General features: G+C 42.1%; 1 protein-coding gene and 1 pseudogene across 1 annotated transcript in view; one reads left to right on the forward strand and one right to left on the reverse strand.

The window, feature by feature from the left end:
- Positions 1-1341: 1341 nt before the first annotated feature.
- ERICH5 (glutamate rich 5) overlaps positions 1342-23717 on the reverse strand; it is a 35949-nt gene continuing 13573 nt past the window's right edge. Inside the window, exons 2-4 of the mRNA XM_075828066.1 lie at positions 6361-6639; positions 5582-5695; positions 1342-1583 (exon numbers count right to left, since the gene is read on the reverse strand). Coding sequence (XP_075684181.1) covers positions 1561-1583; positions 5582-5695; positions 6361-6639 — 416 coding nt within the window. The 3' untranslated portion in view covers positions 1342-1560. The remainder of the gene's footprint in view (positions 1584-5581; positions 5696-6360; positions 6640-23717) is intronic.
- LOC142652422 (small nuclear ribonucleoprotein F-like) lies at positions 13754-15592 on the forward strand (annotated as a pseudogene).

Below are 23717 nucleotides of genomic sequence, written 5' to 3' on the forward strand. Positions count from 1 at the left end.
TTGGTAAATAATCTCCCATGTCGCTCAATGTGTGTTCCTCAACCAAAACAAAAAAAAAACTAATGCTAAAAATCCATGTGGTCCGTGTGAAGGAGCACGCAATCACTCTTCAGCTCTTGGCAGACAAGACTGTGATCTCTTGTGAGAGATCAGTCTTGTATTTTGTCTGCCGAACTGGCAAGGGGGCGTGTTACTATGGCTGTGACACTGTCCAATCAGCTACGGACAGTGTAAGAGCTGGAGAGAGGAGAGCGCGCATGCACACGCTCTCCTCGCTCTTGCTGTAACACTGTCCGTAGCTGATTGGACAGTGTCACAGCCATAGTAACACGCCCCCTTGCCAGTACACGCCCCATTGACAGTTCAGGGGGTTATTTAAATATCGGGCGCCAAATATAACGGCACCGATATCTAAATAACGGAGGAGGGTAGAAAAAAATGTAAAGTGCCCCAGGGTTTGTGCAGCCCTCCCCATTACATGCTACATATGTATGGGGAGATGAAAGGTTCTCTTTAATCATTCATTCAGGCAGCGGTTATACTATAATTGCGAACATATATATATACACACACTTTACATTTGACAGTGATTTAGATGATTATTTACTGACAAATCGTATTGAGGGTTATAAATAATTTAGCATTGGATGATGTATACTAGTAATTAATCTGGGAGAGGTTGAACTTGATGGACATGTTTGTATTTTCAACCTATGTAACTATGGGCTTGTGAAATAACACATTATATTACAGTTTAGTGCTGGAAAAAATGCTAGATTATCAGAATTTCTGGATTATTAGATGCTGGACTAAAGGAAATTCACTGCATTTATGTAGTGATTCAGCTCCGAATATCAGACTGAGAATGCTGAAATGTCCAGAGTCTCTGCTGTACATATGTATATACAATTTACATGACATTACAGAAGGAATTACAAAAGTCTGACCTGCTCAAGTGATAACCTTAAGCATGACCCCCCCCCCCCACACACACACACAAACACCCACACACCCAACCAATAAAAACATTAAAAATCCAATAGTTAGTATTGATTATTTGTTTCAAGCTATATTACAGTCCATAGTTTGCTACAGATTTGCTGTACTTAATTTGTCACTGCCCATTTGTGACACTCCATACATATCCTTTATTCCAACCCAATAAAAAGCTTGAAATTATCTAATCTGAAAAACATTTTGGACTAATAACAACTGATTTTACACATTATTATGGTGGGAGCAATGCTACTTCAGACCACAAGGTGGCGACGTTTCCACTCATCTGGAGGCTCCTTCTTCTTGATACCAGATGGAGATAAACATTGATATCAAACAAAGAAATTTCAATAAGTCTCCACTGAACCGAGTTTATATTTATAAGGCACAAAACTGTGATGTAGTACGAATCTGCTGTCTGTGACTACATGCTTGTCTTGGCAACATGAGATGAGTTCTGATGTAATTAACTCACGCATAACTTAACCATCTCCATAAAGAATCTCCAGAAATTCTCCAGCAGGGGTACAAAAAAGTCCAGATCACGAAGAATTCAGAACCAATTTACTCTTCTACATCAGCTGCATCTGCAAAAAAACAAAAAAAAAAGGTTTGTCCAATGATACGACTATACAGGATAACAACTAGTTCTATAACTAGAGCAACAGAAGTCAATGTAAACAGCTCTATCTTCGTAGCTAAAGGATCGGCTTAAACACTTGCATCCTTATCCTGAGACCCCCGTTGTGAAATCGGTGGGGGTTTGGGTACTGAGGCACCCACTATCGCTAAATCAAAGGTGCGCCTTCGGCTGTGATCGGTGCTCCTCGTTAGGTTGAAGACGGGCTCATAGTTGTTCTGTGTGAGCGGTCTTCAGGCTATGTTCCCACAGGCAGGATACGCCGCAGATTTTCTGCAGCAGAATCGAAAAACATGCAGGTAAATTAGTCACAGAAATCTGTGGAAACCTGCAGTGGTGTTACTGATGGATTTAGTGTGAAGCATTGATTGTAGCAAACTTTATGTGCACCTGCGTACAGCGGTATTTACAGCGTTTCTGCTGCGTAAACACTGTACAAACCGCAACAAAACTCAACTTATGGAATTTAGTGCAGAATTTACACTCCCCATTCATGTTTATGGTCAGGGGCGTAACTAGGAAAGACTGGTCCCCATAGCAAACTTTTGACTGCCTCACCCTCTCCCACAACCCCCCTTGTAGATAGTGCCACATACCCCTCCTTGTTGGTAGTGCCACATATCCCCCCTTGTAGGTAGTGCCACCCCAAACAAATAAAAAAAAACTTTTACTCACCTAGAGAAAGCGCCGCAGAAGAAAACAACAAAAAAACACCTCCGCCTCCCATTGAAATCAATGGGAAGTGGTTTTGGACATTTTTTGGCGCAGATTCTGACATGGTTTAAAAGAGCTGATCAGCATGAGTGTCGGAAGTCGGACCCTGACTGATCAGATATGGATGGCTTAACCTGATGATAAGCATTCAATTTCTTAGGAGTGGAAACCCCCTTTAAAGAGGTTATCCCATCAGGACCACATGTTTTCTAAATGTAGACCCTCTGTTATTCACATCTTATCACCAGGTACCACACATTGCCCCTGCAGCAGATGTAGTATTTCATGGTGCTCATTTAAATCAATGGGTGACCATATAATACACGTGTCCTCCAGAGAAAGACCTACTATTTGTTGCAGCTCTCTGCTCCATCTCATAGAGGGGGATCCGGAGCAAGGAACCCACCTCTATAAAGTCCATATGCCCAATTAGGGGGTAGTTCCATTAGGTCAAGAAAAAATTTGAGTAGATTAATAAAAGCTTCAGGAAGGGAGATGATGTACTTTTTTCATCCTTTTTGTCCTCTTCCACAATGCATATGGAAAAAAATTATATTTACTTTCCTGATGCTCCATTGCTGGGGACTGGTGGCCATCTTGTCCTACAAAGTGATGGGGCAGAAATGCTGGTAGTGTTTAAGTAATACAAGCATACACACCGTCAGCACTTCTGTAGTTAAGTGACCATAAGAGAGTACAGTGACTACCTGTGGATAGTGGATATGTAGCTGGGTAGCTGCCAAGACTCGTACTCAAAACTTGCACTGGCCAGAATACGGACACTCCTAATGCATCATATGTGTGTATTCCTTATGTACAAATGATAATATTCTGACATTGCTAGCAGGGTGTGGATTATAATGAGGGCAATCTGGGCAAGGGCCGAGGCTGAAAGGGGGCCCAGTTCTCCCAAATCGGCTGTTAAAATTACAGCCGGTTCAGAGGACCGGGGTGAAGCGGGACCTCTCACCCAATTGTATCCGCGTCCTTAGGACGCGGATACAATTACTTACTCTACAGCAGTCTTCGCCATTCGGTGCTTTAGTAATGACACAGTAGGGCTGATACCGTCGTCACGCCGACTGCGCCGTTACGCTGCCTGGTCTCTGACCAGTTTTGCATCGCTGGAGGATGGTGCGGGGGGACAGGTGAGAACGTTTTTGTTATTTTCGGTGGGCAGCGTTGGGGGCGCTATCTACAGGGGGCATTGTGACTGGGGCAATATCTAGAGGGGGCATTGTGACTGGGGCAATATCTAGAGGGGGCATTGTGACTGGGGCACTATCTACAGGGGGCATTGTGACTGGGGCACTATCTACAGGGGGCATTGTGACTGGCGCGATCTACCGGGGGCATGGTGCTATTATATTGAGGGGCACAGTGTATAGTACTATTGTATTCAGCGGCGCAGTGTGTGATCTATTATAGTCAGGGGCATAGAGTGTGGCACCATGAGAATTTTATCTGAGTTGTATTTGTGGTGGTGCTGTATTTATGTACTGAGCTTGGTTCTGGTGCGGTATTTATGGATTGGGCTTTGTTCTGGTGCTGTATTTATGTACGGAGCTTGGTTCTGGTGCTGTATTTATGTACTGAGCTTGGTTCTGATGTTGTATTTATGTATGGAGCTTTGTTCTGGGGATGTATATATGTATTGAGCTTTGTTCTGGTGCTGTATTTATGTACTGAGCTTGGTTCTGGTGATGTATTTATATACTGAGCTTTGTTCTGGTGCTGTATTTATGTATTGAGCTTGCTTCTGGTGCAGTATATATGTACTGAGCTTTGTTCTGGTGCTGTATTTATGTATTGAGCTTGGTTCTGGTGCAGTATATATGTACTGAGCTTGGTTCTGGTGTTGTGTGTGTGTATATATATATATATTACTGAGCTTTGTTCTAGTACTGTATATACGTACAGAGCTTTGTTCTGGTGCTCTATATATGTACTGAGCTTTGTTCTGGTGCTGTATACATGTACTGAGCTTGGTTCTCGGGCTGTATATATTTACCTTATCTTAAGGTAAAAGTAATTATTAAATCTACGTTTCCCTTAAGAGAAGGAAAATATATACAGTAAAAACTAAACCCAAAAAAACATGGAGGAATCGCAGTTTTTTCCAATTCACCCATTATATGGTACTTCAAATAGTGGCAATAAAAACGATAACCCCTCCCACAAAAAAAATAATCCTTCACACGCGACTCCATTGATGTAAAAATAAAAAAGTTATGGTCTAGGAAGGCAGCGAGTGAGAAACGAAAATTTAAAAAAAACAAAAAAAAGCCTTAAAGGTATGTTCACACGGCCTATTTTCGGCCGTTTTTCGGGCCGTAAACGCCCGAAAAACGGCCGAAAGATCGGAAGCAGAAGGGCAGGACACTTCTTGGGAAGTTTTTGGAGCCGTTTTCTACAGACTCTAGTGAAAAAAGCTTCAAAAACGGCTGTAAAAAAACGATGCGAAAATCGCGAGTGGCACAAAAAATGTCTGAAAATCAGGAGCTGTTTTCTCTTGAAAACCGCTCCGTATTTCGAGATTTATTTGACTCTGCGTGTGAACATACCCTCAGGGGTTAAACAACAGAATCTGGTTCTTTAAGGTTATATTCAGGCACAGCAGATTTTTTTTGCTGAAAACCACTAACAATTTAAAGCTCCTGACCTCTTTAGGGTCTCAAAGTATTCACCTTTTTTCTCTTCTGTATGGCTCGTTCTGCTTTGACAGCGAATCTAAAACTGTGCCAGATCTGTGGCTGCCTAAACTGAAATCTGTAAATACACAGTACAGCGTCTTTTGGGGGGGGGGGCACACTTTGTGAACTGCCCAGGGCCCATTGTACCCTTAATCTGCCGTCCCCGGTTGCTAGCATGGACTATGGATGCACAACTTTCTGATTTACATGGTTTTCAGTCCAGGTCTTAAAGTGGGCCTGACCTGTATGTAATGTAAGCGCTTTTTCACCCTCACCGTGAGATTAGTGATTCACAAAGGAAAGAAAAAGTCATAAATAGTATCATAATAGAAGGCCATACCAGTAATTGTCCAACAAACAAACCAGTTCACCTGTAAATGCTGGACATATGTGTAAATTGGGGTATCTCCTTACATAACTGTTGTGCCAAGCCAAGTAACAGTAGACCAGCAGTGACAGATCTTCTCATTATGTGGACTATAATGTTTGTCTCACCGGTGTAACAAAGAAGGGGACATTCACTCCCCTATCAACATACCCATCTCTGGTTCTGCCTCATCCACTGGGTGTCCTGTTTCATCGTCTTTTGTCTCCGGTCCGTCGCTCTCAGCCTCTTCATGCATCTTGGCTTCCACAGCTTCTTCTATCTCACCTAGACACAATCACCATGGAGATATGATGTTAGACCTCTGCTTACTACAGATTATGTACAGTGTCCTTATGAAATCTGCAGTGAGGCCGCTTTTGAGTTGGCCGTAACACAGATGCATTTTAACATTCATATTACGGATGCAATAACCAGACCGCCCACAGTTCAACTCAACTGAACCAAAATTACCATAAAAGCCTATGTTGGTCTAAGTTCTATCAACTGAACTATGGAAGGTCTGGATATTGTAGCTAAAAAGCACCCACATTATGGCCGGCAATATAAAGTCAAAGCTAAAGTAAAATTATCTTAGAAATTACATTGCCTTGCTCAAAAAAGGAAATGTTCTTTACAGGTGATTATGAGTTTTGAGGCAGAAAATTGAGTTAGAACATGTCAATTTGCACTGTTCTTTATGAGGGTTTTGATAAAATTAGTTATTTTTATGTGTTTTTCTCAAAATTGCAGCACATGAAGTGAGGTACTCAATAACACCGTTATATTCATCCATGAACCCGAGCTCACGGGGGCGGTCCAACATTCCCCAAGTGGGTAAACACGTCCTAACAAGCTGTGGTCGTCTATAAATGGTCCTCTCCTTTAATTGTAAGACAGCATTTCATATATTGAACCATATACCCATACTAAGCAATCCAGCGACCACCAACCTTCAACAACTAAGCTGTCCTGACCAGTGATTAGGTCTACAGACTCTTCGACATGCACAGGTTCACCCTCTGCTGGTAGGCAACCGGTTCTACAGTCTTCTGCCACGGGCTCTGAAGTTTCTTCTTCATCTAAGTCTACCGCTGCCACGGCTTCGCTTTGCCCTTCATCTGGAGGAATTCCATTTGTTGATGGCTCATTCTCGGTCAATGGGACCAGTTTTGTCTGATCGGGAATAGTTTCAATGTCGTCTATGATTTGGTCACTGACTTCTGATGATGCTGAAAGTAAATACATAGTTTAGTGTACATATGTGAGGTTTATCAGCTGACCCAATAAATACAATTATCCAAGCGAAGTTGTGAAAAAACTGACATTCTTTTGCAGCTCTGTTAGATTGGATTCATATATGTTTTTAGTGCAGTTTTTTTTTTTAGCCAAACAAGAATGGATCCAAAAGGAAGGAAGTTTTGATGAAGTTTTTGGTGCAGTTTTTTGCTCAGTTAAGTTTAGCTAAACACAGGACTGGAAACAAAAGAAATGGGACGCATCAGTCTTATTTATACCTTTCCTTTGGATCCACTTCTGGCTTTGACAAAACAATTAGCCAAAAATTGGACCAAAAAACATATCAATATTATGTGTGCGATCCTTAGGGTATGTGCACACACAAAACAAAAAAACGTCTGAAAATACGGAGCTGTTTTCAAGGGAAAACAGCTCCTGATTTTCAGACGTTTTTTATTCAAAGTCGTGTTTTTCGTGAAAAACGGCTGAAAATAAGCCGTGTGAACATACACTTAGGCCTCATGCACACGATCATAGCCATGTGCACGGCCGTGATTTTCGGGTCGGCCGGGAGCGGAGTGTCCCTCGCGAGCCGCCTGCAAATCGCGGGCCGTGCACATGGCCGCGGCCATTATTTTCAATGAGCCCGGACCGCAGAACACGGCCGTAATAAGACATGTCAGATCTTTCTGCGGTCCAGGCTCCTGTGCCATGCACCGACCGTGAAAACCACGGTCGTGTGCATGGCCCCATAGCAATGAATGGGGCCGCAATTCTCCCGTGGATTTTCGGGGGAATCGTGGCTGCATAATGACGTTCGTGTGCATGGGGCCTTAGATAGGAACTACACTTCCCAAACTTTTGATATGTCTCTATAAGAAAAAAATATAAAAAATTTAAATCGGCTGAGGTTCGGGTGCTGGGACCCCTACCGCTGCTGAAACGAAGGCGACAGAGTAAATTAAATACTGCTCCAAAAACGGCTCAAGAAGTGACATGCACTTCTTTTTCGCGGTTTTATCAAAACGGCCGCGTAAAAAAAGGCCCTGTCAGAACAGAACGCCATTTTCCCATTGAAATCAATGGGCAGATGTATGGAGGCGTTCTGCTTCAGATTTTTCGGCAGTTTTTACGGCCCAAAAAATGTCCGAAAATAAACCGTGTGAACATACCCTAACTTTTACATTTTTGCATTGATCAAGCTTTTTTTTTTTTAGGCTGCATGCGACTTTCTGATCACTTCTTATTCCATTTTGTTGGGGGCGGTAAGGTCGGAGGTAAGATGACCAAGAGACAGTGATTCTGGCATTTTTTATTTTTGACGACGTTTACCCCGCAGAATAATGTTATATTTTAATAGATTGGGCAATACCAAATTTTTGTTATTTTGCTTTTATTAAAAATGTTATATTCCGTTTCCTGCTATTAAAACCACCTGGGCCAAATTGGGATGGAGTGCTGGTACCAGAAAAAAAGACAAACTATATACCGTATACATCCACAAGGGAGAAAAGAAAACCTGGAGCGCACATCCACTTGCTATATTTGCTCTATTGAAGAGGTCACCGTTAAGTGGCTTATACATTATACAGTTGGAGCAAAATGTTTACTAAGAACCTGATGTTTGTACATTTTATTTAGCTGAGCTGCAATAGATCAAGTATAGCAAGCGGGTGTGCGGTCCAGGTTTTCTTCTTTCCCTTGTGGAGATTTACTAATGTATTTGCGACAGGAATAAAGATTTTAAGACATATTTATTAAGCAAAAGTGCCAAAAAGAACAGATCTTTATACCTCATGAGAAACGTTCAAAAAGGGTGTTAAAAAGGGGTCATGTTTTCACCGTGTGGAGGCCTTCCCTCCAAATGTGTTTTATACTTGTTTGTTTCAAAACCAACAAAAACTTTGAATATGAAAAAAAAAAAAGGCTCATGTTCTTAGCGGAAAGGGGAGTGGCTTAAAATACGACTAAATTGCTCCAAAATTGGTGCGCAATATAAACCAAATCAAAGGTGGCATAAGGAAGAGAAAAGTGTCTAACATGTACAGCAAGATGTGACAAATTTATCATACAGCGCCACTGTGATAAATTTGGCGCATCTTCCAACTGCCCGGTCTAAGTTCACGCTGTCTAAATCTTAGACAGTATTAGTAAGGGTATGTTCACATGCAGGGTTTTCAGGCGTATTTCGGGGCGTAAATGCCCAAAAATACGCCTAAATAAATGGTAGCTAAACACCTACAAACATCTGCCCATTGGATTCAATAGGAAAAAACGGAGTTTCGTTTAGACAGGGTTTTTTTTTTACGCGGCCGTTTTAAAAAACGTTGCGTAAAAAAACTCTGTGTAAAAAGAAGGAGCATGTCACTTCTTGAGACGTTTTTGGAGCTGTTCTTCATTGTATCAATAGGAACGCAGCTCCAAAAACGGCTCAAAAAAGTTTTCAGCGTCAAAAACGTCTGAAAATCAGAGGCTGTTTTCTCTGGAAACAGCTCAGTAATTTTCAGCCGTTTTTACTTGAACGTGTGAACATACCCTAAATCTGCCCCAATGTAGCAAACCCTAAAGACAGAAAATAGATGTTGGCTGTTGATGTCTCTAACTCACCAGGGGGGAAAGTTGCAAGGTAAGGCTGGATTCACACGAGCACATTACGTCCGTAATGGACGGAACGTATTTCGGCCGCAAGTCCCGGACTGAACACAGTGCAGGGAGCCGGGCTCCTAGCATCATACTTATGTACGACGCTAGGAGTCCCTGCCTCTCCGTGGAACTACTGTCCCGTACTGAAAACATGATTACGGGACGGTTGTCCGGCAGCGAGGCAGGGACTCCTAGCGTCGTACATAACTATGATGCTAGGAGCCCGGCTCCCTGCACTGTGTTCGGTCCGGCACTTGCGGCCGAATACGTTCCGTCCATTACGGACGTAATGTGCTCCTGTGAATCCAGCCTAAGGGTATGTTCACACGCAGTGTTTTCAAACCTAATTGTGGGCGTTTTACGACTCGAATTACACCTGAAAAAACGGCTCCATTACGCCTCCAAACATCTGCTCATTGCTTTCAATGGGTATTACGGTGTTCTGTTCCCACGAGCCTTTATTTGACTCCATTGAAAAACAGCTCCAAAAATGGCCAGTAAAAAACGCTGCGAAAAACGCGAGTTGCTACAAAAACGTCTGAAAATCAGGAGCTGTTTTCGCCTGAAAACAGCCCCGTATTTGGAGTTTGCGTGCGAACATACCCTTACTATGCCAGTTTCCTGGTGTAGAAGTGTCCATTACCCCTGCTCTCACTGCTTTATATAATTAAAAATGGGCGGAGCTTAGTGAAAGGGGTGTGGCCATCTGCGGTCCAACGCAATTGCGATAATTTCCGCTAAAAACTAGCATAAAACATAGTGGAAATCTGAGCCAGCTCCTGTCACACGGACAACCGATGATGCAATAGATTTTTAATGTGCCTCTCAATAAATTTGTTGAATCTTAATCCATCTTGTTTTTTTTATAAATACTGGCACAGTCTTAATACATCTCTCCCAGAGTATTCATTTACTGAATACAAGAACGCTCAGATGTAAAAACATGAAAACTTGTTTAACACCACAGACTTATTTGGTTGGGTTCACATTGTGCGTTTTTGTTGCGTTTTTAACATGCGTTTCTTTGTTTTGGCTGATGAACTCCCAATGAGGGAGTATATCTAACAAAACGCAATGAAAATGCACAGTGTGAACGCATCCTTAAGGATTTGGATCTAACCCTAATTGCATGTTCAGACGTGGCCAATAATTTCTGCTGCAAAATCCACAACAGATCTGTGTCAAAATCTTTGTAAAAAAAAAAATGCAGATTTCCCACAGATTTCAGCCCATGCACTGTAAAGGTCTGAAACCCACAGTGAAAATATGCTGCTTCTCTGCAACAAACTGAACATGAATATGAAATTCCACGTCATGCTCTGTTTCCACTTGGATTGTGCTGTAAATTGCTGCGGATTTGCGATCAGGAATCCGCACCGCAAATCTGCCACATCTGTACATGCCCTATGGTCTTTCTTAGGGTATGTTCACACGGCAACGCCAATCACGTCTGAAATTACGGAGCTGTTTTCAGGCGAAAACAGCTCCTGAATTTCAGACGTTTTGACAAGTGCATGCGTTTTTCGCGGTGTCTTTTACGGACGTAATTGGAGCTGGTTTTCTATGGAGTCAATGAAAAACTGCTCCAATTACGTCCCAAGAAGTGACATCCACTTCTCTGAGGCAGGCGTCTTTTTACGTAAAAAAAAAGCCTGTCTGCACAGAACATCGTAAGACCCATTGAATTCAATGGGCAGATGTTTGGAGCCGTTTTTTCGGCCGTAATTCAAGGCATAAAACGCCTGAATTACGTCCGTAAATAGGGCGTGTGAACATATCCTAACATGGCAGCATTTTGGTCAGTATTTTGCATTAGTATTTGTAAGCCGAAACTAGGAGTGGTAGCTACACAGAGCAAAAGTATAATGGAAAGATTTGTACCTCTTCAGTGTATTGGACCCACTCTTAAAGGACCAGTGTCACGAAAAAAAAATTTTTTAGATCAATTTGACTTTAGTGTGTTATTAAACATTTTTTGATTTATTTGTGTGTTTGTATTTGACTTTTTTTTATTTTTTCACTTTTTCTTCCCTATGGGGGCTGCCATTTTTTTTTCCATTTCTGTATGTGTCGATTAACGACACATACAGACATGGAATACGGCACATACAGTCCCATAGTGAATGCGAACGGGGCCCGTTCCATCCACTATGCTGTATGCCGTCTGTGTGGGAACGGCGCATGCGCCGCTCCCACACAGTCCAAGTTGAACTGTGCGACGTCCGGCGCCATTTTCCTGTGGACCGGAAGTCGCGGCCGGACAGTAAGATTACTACTTCCGGTCGCGGCTTCCGGACTTGTGCACTTGGAGCAGCGGCAGCAGACGGAGCGGACGGACCGGAGGGAGCGGCGGCGGCAGGAGCAGGTAAGTTATTTCTATGTATGTTCGTGTTTTAGTGTGTGTTTACTACTGTATGTAAACCTACTACACTGTGTGTTAGCTCAAAAAATGGCGACACACAGTGTAGGAGGTTTGACCGTTCAATCCACTCCTTTCTCCTGGCACTAGCCAGGATAAAGGAGGGGGGGTTCTGAGAGCTCACTAGAGCGAGTGAATTTTCTCAAATTTTGCAGCATAAAGCAATGTGGTTGCTTTACCACATGCAATGCTGCAATTTTGGGAATTGCTCCATCTAGTGACCAGTGCTGGGAAATATTATAAATTAGAATCTAATTTATAATATTTCCTGACTCGTGAAAAAAAAAAAATAATTAGAACAATGACTAATCACCTATACACTAACTGTTTAACTAAAAAAAAAAAAATATGTTTTTCTAGCGACATATTACCTTTAAGGGGGTTTTGCACTGGGCGATTATTGGGCAGACAAGTGTTCACAGAACGCTCGTTGCCGATAATTGCCTTGTGTAAACAGGGCAGCGATCAGCAGATGAACGAGTAAACGCTCGATCATCTGCTGATTGTATCGTTTTAAAAAAGTGAAATATTATCGTTGTCGGCAGCACATCACCCTGTGTAAACAGGGAGACATCCTGCTGACAGGATAATAATGTATGGGGACGAGCGATCAGAGTAACGACCAATCATCCTCATCCATAGCCCCGTGTGACAGGAGCAAACGAGCGCCGATCAATAATGTCTTGTTGATTGGCGCTCGCTGCACCAGCCGAGTGTCAGCCGGTGTAAAAGGCCCTTTAGTTTTGGCTTCTAAATACTGATGAAAAATATTGACTGAAATACTGCCATGTGAAAAAGGCCTTAGGCCCTGTTCACATCTGCGTTCGGAATTCCATTGTTCTGCTCCGTCAGAGAAGACATCCGGCGCCCCCGACGGAACCAATTGACTTTAATGGGTTCCGTCAGGTTTCCGTAGATTTACTGGAAACAATAGTGCAGCATGCTGCGCTATTGTTTACGGTATTTTGGGCAGAATCTGTGACGGAGTCCCCTAACAGAGCCTCTAAAATAAGATGTGAACAGGGCCTAAGGCTGTGTTCATGATGCAGATAATACCCACTATACCGCGTGGCCATTAACCACTAAATTGCTTTTAGCTGCACTCAATGTGAAAGCCGGTTTTGGCCACATTGGGGCTGCAACGTGTGAACAAAAAATTGACGATATTGTTCTTCTTACCACATCTCCAAGTTAAACATTTACAATGATCACAGTGGGAGAAAATGCTTGTTAAACAAGATTCCTCTGTGCTCACAGTGATATCATGTTAGCCTTGGACAACTCATTAAACATTTACAAGAGTTATGTTAAATCAGATTAACCAAATGCCCAATTTATACTTAACACAGCAGCGTAAAAAAAAATCTACAGATAAGGTCCTGTTCATACGTGGCGTCCGTTTATAACAAATGTCATGACGCTGTGCCAGATACATTGTACATGGAATCAAAACATTGATGCGATCCATAGAGGTTTCTATCGTTTTGACAACTTGCGCTATACTTGCCGTCCAAAGTGATGAAAACTCAGACGGATCGTCATAGAACATACTGTATGTGAACAGAGCCTTATTGAATGAATAAAAATGGAAATATATATGGGTGCATGATTTAGAAGCTTACACCCGTAATGTATGGAGCAGGCTCAGCCCGTGAGCACGCTTCATAAACCCCCCACACCTCTCAACTTACATGTACGTCAAATGTCGGAAAAGGGTTCAAAATATCTTAAATAGGTCCTGTGAAAAATATATACATTACGGAAATAAACAAGTTATAAGCAGAAGGCAACCAATGTTGTTAAATAAAACTGTAACGAGGCAATAAATAATAAAAAGGAAGCGTTCTAAGGCAAAACGGTAGTGACAAGACGTTAAATTATAATAGAGAAAAAAATAAGTTGTGTAAAAGACTAATAAAGGCATCGAAGATTAAACCGGAAAGACATGTTGCGAAAGACAGTAGAAATAACCCAAAAATACTTTTCAACTACATAAATGATAAGAAACTTAAAACTGAAAGTGATCGGCGGCCTTCACTGGCATCATGAGTTTACTGTTAAACCCAAAACTCTTTCCGAATGGACCTACTGGTAAACAAGCAATGATAAAGCTAAAGTTGGTAATGAAGTACAAGGGCTACCTGGTGTCTGTGGATGGATATATGAACATGCAGCTTATAAACACTTAGGAATATACTGATGGTGCATTGTCTGGACATCTTGGAGAAGTTTTGCTTTCAATGTGTTGTATATACAGTACTGTGCAAAGGTTTTAGGCAGTTGTGGAAAAATGCTGCAAAGTAAGAATGTTTTCAAAAATATAAGTGTTAATAGTTTTTTGTTACAAAGTAAATGAACAGAAGATAAATTTAAATTCAATCAATCTTTGATGTGACCTTTGCCTTCAAAACAGATTCAATTCTTCTAGGTACACTTGCACAAAGTCATGGATTTTGAAGGATTATAGTCAGGTCTATGATTAACCAATTATAGCAAACAGGTGATAATGATCATCATTTTCATATGTAGGTTAAACACAGTCTTTAATTGCAACATAAACAGCTGTGTAGGAGGCTTAAAACTGGGTGAGGAACAGATAAACTCTGCTACAAAGGTGAGGTTGTGGAAGACAGTTTCATGTCACAGGTCCACCATGGCAAGACTGCACACAGCAACAAGGCACAAGATAGTCATACTGCATCAGCAAGGTCTCTCCCAGGCAAAGATTCCAAAGCAGTCTGGGTTTTCAAGATGTGGTCTTCAAGCTCTTTTGAAGCACAAAGAAACGGAAAGCGTTGAGGACCATAGACGTAGACGTCGGCCAAGGAAACTCAGTGCAGCAGATCAAAGACATATTATGCTTACTTACCTTCAAAATCGGAAGATGCCCAGCAGTGCTATCACCTCAGAATTGTCAGAAACCAGTGGGACCCAGATACACTCATCTACCGTTCGAAGTCTGGCCAGAAGTGGTCTTCATGTAACAATTGTGGCCAAAAAGCAATACCTTTGATGTGGAAACAAGGCCTAGCAACTCAACTATGCACGTAAACATAGGAACTGGGTTGCAGAAAAGTGGCAGCAGGTGCTCTGGACTGATAAGTCAAAATTTGACATATCTGGTTGTAACATAAGGCAGTTTGTTCACTGAAGGGCTTGAGAGCGGTACAATAATGAATGTCTGCAGGCAACAGTGAAGCATGGTGGAGGTTCCTTGCAAGGTTAGGGCTGCACTTCAGAAAATAAGGGTGGGGATTTGGTCAGGATTAATTGTGTCCTCAGATTGTGTCCTCAGGCAGATACTTATCCATCCATTAATTGTGTCCTCAGGCAGATACTTATCCATCATGCAATACAATCAGGGATGTGTCTGATTGACTCCAAACTATTATTAATACAATTTACAATTATTCTGCCGAAGGACAACAACCCCAAACATACGGACAATGTCTTTAAGAACTATCTTCAGCCTACAGAAGAACAAGGAGCCCTGGAAGTGATGATCTAAACATCGAGTCTGTCTGGGATTACATGAAGACACAGAAGGATTTGTGGAATCCTACATCCACAGAAATATGGTTAGTTCTCCAAGATGTTTGGAACAACCTCCCTGCCGAGTTCCTTCAAAAACTGTGTGCAAGTATACTTAGAAGAATTGATGCTGTTTTTAAGGCAAAGGGTGGTCACACCAAGTATTGATCTGATTTAGATTTCTCTTCTGTTTATTCACTTTGCTTTTTGTTAATTGATAAAAAAAGAATGAAAACTTCTATGTTTGAAAGCATTCTTATTTTACAGCCCTTTTTCACAACTGCCGAAAACCTTTGCACAGTACTGTATATGGTGTAGAAGAGGAGGAAGACGATGGCAAAATGAGAGAATAATCAGATTTGCTAAATATTTCTTCATGTTTATTTTCACCTTTTTTCAAGTTTGTCGATGAACATGTTCTATGTTTTCTGTTAGCAATAAACAATATTGTAATACTTAAAAAAAAAAAAAAATTCAGAAATTATCCGGCGTAATGATGCAGGAGGATGAGGCCAATCTATTAAACACCTTCATCTCTACAGTATTAACACTGGAAAATCCAATGTCAGATCACATGATTAGGGATAAAGTAAATTCTCCATTAACCCTTTCAAGACCGAGCTCATTTTGACCTTCATGACCAGCCCCATTTTCTCAAATCTGACATGTGTCAATTTATGTGTTAATAATTCTGGAATGCTTTTGCCTATCCAAGCGATTCTGAGATCATTTTCTCGTGACATATTGTACTTTATGTTAGTGGAAAAATTTGGTCAATAAATTCATTGCTTATTTGTGAAAAACACCAAAATTTAGAGAAAATTTGCAAAAATTATGACTTTTCTCATTTTAAATGTATCTGCTTGTAAAACAGATAGTAATACCACACAAAATAGTTACTATTTTACATATTCCATATGTCTACTTTATATTTGCATTGTTTTTTGAACATTATTTTATTTTTCTAGGACGTTACACGGCTTAGAACTTTAGCAGCAATTTCTCACATTTTCAAGAAAATGTCAAAAGGCTATTTTTACAGGGACCAGTTCAGTTCTGAAGTAGCTTTGAGGACCTTATGTACTAGATAGACCCCATAAATCACCCCATATTAAAAACTGCACCCCTCAAGGTATTCAAAACAGCATTCAGAAAGTTTCTTAACCCTTTAGGCGCTTCACAGGAATTAAAGCAAAGTAGAGGTGAAATTTACAAATTATTTTTTTTGCTGAAATTCATTTGTAATACATTTTTTTCTGTAACACAGAAGGTTTTACCAGAGAAATGCAACTCAATATTTATTGCCCAGATTCTGCAGTTTTTAGAAATATCCCACATGTGGCTCTAGTGTGATAATGGACTGAAACACCGGCCTCAGAAGCAAAGGAGCACCTAGTGGATTTTGGGGCCTCCTTTTCTTAGAATATATTTTAGGCACCATGTCAGGTTTGAAGAGGTCTTGTGGTGCCAAAACAGTAGAAATCCCCCAAAAGTGAGACGGTTTTGGAAACTACACACCTCAAGGAATTTATCTAGGGGTATAGTTAGCATCTTGACCCCACAGGTCTTTTGCTATATTTATTGGAGTTTGTCTGTGAAAGTGAAAATCTACTTTTTTTCTGAAAAAATATAAAAAAAAATAATATTTGCAAGGAAGATTAAAAAGCACCCCAAAACATGTAAAGCTACTTCTCCCGATTACGCCAATACCCCATATGTGGTACTAAACTGCTGTTTGGATACCCAGGAAGAGCTCAGAAGGGAAGGAGCGCCATTTGGATTTTGAAGCGCAGATTTTGCTGGATTGTTTTTCAGTGCCATGTCGCGTTTGCCACACCCTGGAGTAAGCAAAACAGTGGAATCCCCCCAAAACTGACCCCATTTTGAAGACTACACCCCTCAAGGAATTGTTCTAGGGGTATAGTTAGCATTTTGACACCACGGTTTTTTTGATGAATTTAGTGGAAATAGGCAGTGAAAATGAAAATCTACTTTTTTCTGAAAAAACATAGAAATGTTTAATTTTTACAATGAATAAAGTAGAAAAATCACCCCAAAATTTGTAAAGCATTTTGTCCTGATTACAGCAATACCCCATATGTGGTAATACACTGCTGTTTGAACCCACGGTAGGACTCAGGAGGGAAGGAACAATATTTGACTTTTGGAGCTCAAATTTAGCTGGAATGGTTTTCGGGTGTCATGTCACATTTGCAAAGCCCCTGAGGTACCAAAACAGTGGAGACCTCCCAAAAGTCCCTTTAGGGGACTGGAACGAGCGATCATTAGGTCGCTGGTACAATACACTGCAATGCTAATGTATTGCAGTATAATGTCATTTTACAGGCTCCTGTAACAGCGCGATCGCTGTTCCTGTCCGTTAGTCCCGGGTGTCAGCTGTAATACACAGCTGACACCTGCAGAATATGGAGCGGGCGCAGCGCGTGAGCCCGCTCCATATATAACCCCTCGCACCACGACATGCTATTAAGCCATGGTGCGTGAAGGCATTAGTGCGCAGCGGATGGTGCAAAGTGAAAATTAAAATTTTCCACTGATATGCCATTTTAACGCACAATATGTTGTTCCCAGTTTGTGCCACTGAAGACAAATACCTCATACAATGTTGAGCGGGTTCTCCCGGATATAAAATGTCATATATGTGGACGTAAGCTGGTGCTTGGACACGCTGTGGGGCTCAGAAGGGAGGGAACGCCATTTGGCTTTTGGAGCGCAGATTTTGCTTGGTAACTGTTCTGTTTGGGGTTTTGATGGTATGTCAGTTTATGATGTGGGGGTATGTGTAAACTGGGCAGATCAGGGCATAATAAGAGGGTATAATAATGGGGTACATAAATAATAATTCGCAGATATGTGACCGGTGTCGCACTGATAAATGGCGCCCGATCTTATCCGCTTTTGGAACACTCTGCACATTTTGCATCGCCATATTCTGAGAGCCAGAACTTTTTTATTTTTTCTCCAACGGAGCTGCGTGAGGGCTTATTTGTTGCGGGACAATCTGTACTTTTCATTAGTACCATTTTAGGGTACATGTGATTTTTTTTTTTATAACTTTTTATTAGATTTTTTTGGAAGCAATGTGACAAAGAAACATAAATTCTGACAATGTTTTTTGTATTTTTTTTTTACAGTGTTCACCGTGCGGCATAATTGACATTTTACTTTATTCTGCGGGTCGGTACGATTACGGCGATACCATATGTATATAGGTTTTTTATGTTTTGTGGCGATTGCGCAATGAAATCACTTTTCAATAAAATTATTTATTTTTTGTGTCACCATATTCTGAGAGCCATAATTTTTTATTTTTCCGTCAAAAAAGCGGTGTAAGGGCTTGTTTTTTGCGGGACGGGTTGTAGTTTTTATTGGTACTATTTTGGGGTACATGCGACTTTTTGATCACTTTTTATTCTATATTTTGGGAGGGTTGATGACCAAAAAATAGTGATTCTGACATTGTTTTTTAATTATTTTTTTTGCGCTGTTCACCGTGCGGGAAAAATAATATTATAGTTTTATAGTTTGGGTCGGTATGAACGCGGTGATACCAAATATGTGTACTTTTTTTTAACATTTTCATTTTTTTCCTATAATAAAAGACTTATTATAGGAAAAAAAGCATTTTTTGTTTTTGTAACTTTTATAACTTGTTTTTACACTTTTATAAAACTTTTTTATTACTTTATTTTTTACTTTTTACTTGAAGACTGGCAGCACTGATCGCTGCTATAATACATTACACTACCTAGGTAGTGTAATATATTATAAACTGTCAGTGTGACGCTGAGAGTCAGGCCTCATTTACACGAGCGTGTGCGTCTTGCGCGCGCAAAAAACGCAGCGTTTTGCGTGCGCAAAAGGCACTTGACAGCTCCGTGTGTCATCCGTGTATGATGCGCGGCTGCGTGATTTTCGCGCAGCCGCCATCATAGAGATGAGGCTAGTCGACGTCAGTCACTGTCCATGGTGCTGAAAGAGTTAACTGATCGGCAGTAACTCTTTCAGCACCCTCGACAGTGCATTCCGATCACCATATCGAGTAACCTGTTTAAAAAAAAAGAGGTTCGTACTTACCGAGAACTTCCCGGCCGTTGCCTTGGTGACGCGTCCTTGGTGACGCGCCTCTCTTGACATCTGGCCCCACCTCCCTGGATGACGCGGCAGTCCATGTGACCGCTGCAGCCTGTGCTTTGCTTGTGATTGGCTGCAGCTGTCACTTGGACTGAATTGTCATCCCGGGAGGTCAGACTGGAGGAAGAAGCCGGGAGTTATCGGTAAGTCAGAACTTTTTTTTTTTTTACACGTTCACGTATATTGGAATCGGAAGTCACTGTCCAGGGTGCTGAACCAGTTTAACTCTTTCAGCACCCTGCACAGTGACTGTCTCCTGCCGGGTTCGGTCAAAACGAGTTCGGCCGAACCCGGTTTAGTTCGGTTCGCTCATGTCTAAGACACTCCGTTCGGATGTTTGTAAACAGAAAAGCACGTGGTGCTTTTCTGTTTACATTCAGTTTGACAGCTCTTGCGCGAATCACGCAGTTCGCACAGAAGTGCTTCCGTGCGACCTTCGTGGTTTTCACGCACCCATTGACTTCAATGGGTGCGTGATGCGCGAAAAACGCACGATTATAGAACATGTCGTGAGTTTTACGCAACGCACTCGCGCTGCGCAAAATTCACGCATCGTCTGCACTGCCCCATAGAGTAATATAGGTGCGTACGACACGCGTGAAAAGCACGCGCGTCGCACGCGCGTATATTACGCTCGTGTAAATGAGGCCTCACACTGACAGGAAGCTTATGAGGACCAGCCTCCGGCTGGTTCTTATAGGCTGCCGTGCATGGCAGACCCGGGGGCTGTTTTATGGCCCCCGGTTCTGCCTTATAACCGACTGCAGCACCAGCAATCGGTCCCCGGGAAAGTTTGTTGTAGCAACAAACTTTCCAGTTTGTTATAGCAACAAACTTTCCAATTCGTTGCTACAACACACTTTCCCTGCGATCACATGACCGGGACCTGAACTAATCAGGTCCCGATCATATCTCCGGGACCAGAGGCAGGTGATAACAGCACGATCCGGGTGTCAGCGCCACTCTGAGACACCCGGATCGCGCTTTTAACACCCACCGTGAATTCACGTCGGCACTGCACAGAGCCCAGCAAGTGCCGACGTGAATATACAGTGGGCGGTCGGGAAGCGGTTAAATGTCACCTGCTTAACGCAGCAAGAAGTGAAGCGCCGCCTTAAAACACTAAAATAGACAAATTACCTGGTCCGGATGGCATAAACCCACACATTCTGCAGGAATTAAGTACCATGATAGACAAACCCTTATGTCTAATATTTTCAGGAGTCTGTTCCACAGGACTGTCGCATAGCAAATCTGGTTCCAATATTTAAGAAGGCGGAAAAAAGTGAGCCTGGAAACTATAGAACTGTAATTGTAACCTCTATTAGGGCTTCTCCACACACAACGGAATTGCTGCAGAACATTTCTGCAGCAATTCCGTTGAAAAACGCAGACATTCTGCTGTGGCAAAAACGCACCATTTCCTGCCATTTTTACGGCAGAAAATGGTGCGTATTTTGCGGCGTTTTTCACAATGTTGGGAGATGGAGACATCTCTTCTGAAAAACGCAGCAATTCTGGCCACTGTCCGCAGCAGGAATGGACATGCTGCGGTCCAAAAAATACGCACCGCAGGTCAATTTCTGCTGTGACGTTTTACGCAGCATGTGGATGAGATTTGTTAAATCTCACCCACCATGCTGCTACTGTATTCTGCTGCGTTTTTTCCATCTGAAATTCCGGCCGGAAAAAAACCAGTCAATTCCGCAGCGTGTGTACGAGCCCTTATGGGTAAAAAAAACGTATAACGCAGCATCAGCATGGGTTTATGAGGGATCGATCCTGTCAAACTAATCTGATCAGCTTCTATGAAGAGGTAAATTCTAGACTGGACCTGGGTAAGGATGTGGATGTGGTGGATCTAGAGACTTCAAATGCGTTTGTTTCATGCTGTGCCGCAAAAAAACGTTGGTGCATAAAATGAGAATGTGGGACTGGGGGGAAATATGTGTAATTGGGTTAACAACAGTGGTAAAAAACAGACAAGAAGTATTATTTTTTGCGTAAGACTTTTTACAGTAATTTGATGTAGGAAAAAATAACCGTCCCACTGCAATATAGGTGCTCAGCTAACCTTGTACAATTCCTCATGGGAGGCAATATACCCACACTTTCACACATCCAACCTGACCTCTAGCCTTTGGAGCATTTGTTTTAGGATGATGCAGAAGATGTACTATGTCTGACCTGCATGACCAATGTCTTTCATTAAAGAGGTTTCAGTGGGAGCTCTGGACACATATGCGGAGCCCTTATAGGTGCTAGGTACAGAAATGTGCGTGCCAGAGGTCGGTGTAAAGCGACAGTCCGTGCATAAAACAGGTGACAACATCAGATTTCCATCATCCTGTGTGATCTGCCGTTTTCACAGATTGATCCTTCAGGCTGCTTCCTCTACCCTGTGGATGACATCTGGCTAATGGCAAACAGTCACCTATCTCCCTCCCAGCAGAAGAGCTGTTCCACCACAGAGCTGCCACTAGACATCACTGAACTGCTGCTTTCTGCTGTGGGAGACGTGTTACTAGCAATAAAATGTAGCATTATGGCAAGCTTTATGTTAGAGGCTCTGTCACCACATTATAAGTGCCCTATCTCCTACATAAGTTGATCGGCGCTATAATGTAGGTGACAGCAGTGCTTTTTATTTAGAAAAACAATCAATTTTTACCACGTTATTAGCGATATTAGCTTTATGCTAATTACTTTCTTAATGGACAACTGGGCGTGTTTTACTATTGACGAAGTGGGCGTTGTACAGAGGAGTGTATGACGCTGACCAATCAGTGACCAATCAGCGTCCTGCACTTCTCTCCATTCATTTACTCAGTGCATAGTGATCCTGCGTTGTAGGCTATGTGCTGTCTTATACTGACATATTAACGTTACTGACGTGCCTGGACAGTGAATAGACATTCCTTCCAGCTAGGACAGGATGTCTATTCACAATCCCGACACTACGGGAATATTTCTGTGGTAGTTACAGCAGAGCAAGCATAATCTCGCTGTAACCTGTCATTTACAGCATGATCTCGCGAGATTACGCTTGCTCTGCTGTAAGTACCACAGAAACGTTACTGAAGTGTCGGCCTTGTGAATAGACATCCCGTCCTGGCTGGAAGGAATGTCTATTCACTGTCAAGGCACGTCAGTAACGTTAATGTGTAAGTATAAGACAGCACATAGTGATCTAGCAGGATCCCTATGTGCTGAGGAAACGAATGGAGTGAAGTGTATGAGGCTGATTGGTCACTGATTGGTCAGCGTCATACACTCCTCTGTACAACGCCCAGTTGGTCAATAGTAAAACACACCCAGTTGTCCATTAAGAAACTAGCATAAAGCTAAAATCGCTAATAGCGTTCCATAGTGTGCCATAGTGCTACTAATATGACTTATAATATAAGTCACCATGTCTAAATAAAGGAATCTCTGAATAACACATTGTATTAACAACTAAAATAATTGCATCAGCAAGAGAACTCTATATGTACATCTAGAGTTATGTCTACCACAGGTTGTGTATTTACATGGAAGCCAATTAACCTAATAGCTAATACCTGGGGAACAGTTCCTCTAACAGTACAGAGGGTAACATGCAGAATAAATAAAGTACTGATCAGTATTCAGCCCCACGAACACGGCAGAGCATGAAGACTCCCTAGTACAGAAGCAATTGTCAAGATCTACCAATTATCTAACTAGAACCACAAATGAAAAACAAGATAAATATGTTATTTGTACATTGTTGAATGACTTTACATGGACCAGGGCTCTTAGTGAACATTTAGCAGTGACACTAAATCACTAAAGAAACAACTTCTCCTTGGACTTCAATTCAGCAAACTGAGGCAAAATTTTGCAACCTCCAATCTTTTGATTCATCATTTCTTTGGCCAAAATAGTTTTAGATGTTATCTCCCAATAGCATATGCACTTGTCCAAAACTAAGGCCCAATGCACACGAACGTGCTTTTGCGGCCATAATTCCCCCGAAAATCCACAGGAAAATTCATTCCTATGGGCCCATGCACACGACCGCGGTTTCCACGGTCTGTGCATGGCCCAGGAGCCTGGACCGCAGAATGAACGGAAATGTCTTATTACGGCCGTGTTCTGCTCTCTAGGCTCATAGGAAATAATGGACGCGGCCATGTGCACGGCCCGTGATTTGCGGGTGGCTTGCGGGTGTCACTCCGCCCCCGGCTGACCCGAAAATCACGGCCGTGCACATGGCTACGGTCGTGTGCATGAGGCCTAAGGGTTTTCATATTTTCTGACTTCCACCAATACCCTGGACAAGGGGTTCCTGACACTCCAGAA

The sequence above is a fragment of the Rhinoderma darwinii genome, chromosome 5, assembly GCF_050947455.1.
Source record: "Rhinoderma darwinii isolate aRhiDar2 chromosome 5, aRhiDar2.hap1, whole genome shotgun sequence".
NCBI lineage: Eukaryota > Metazoa > Chordata > Amphibia > Anura > Rhinodermatidae > Rhinoderma > Rhinoderma darwinii.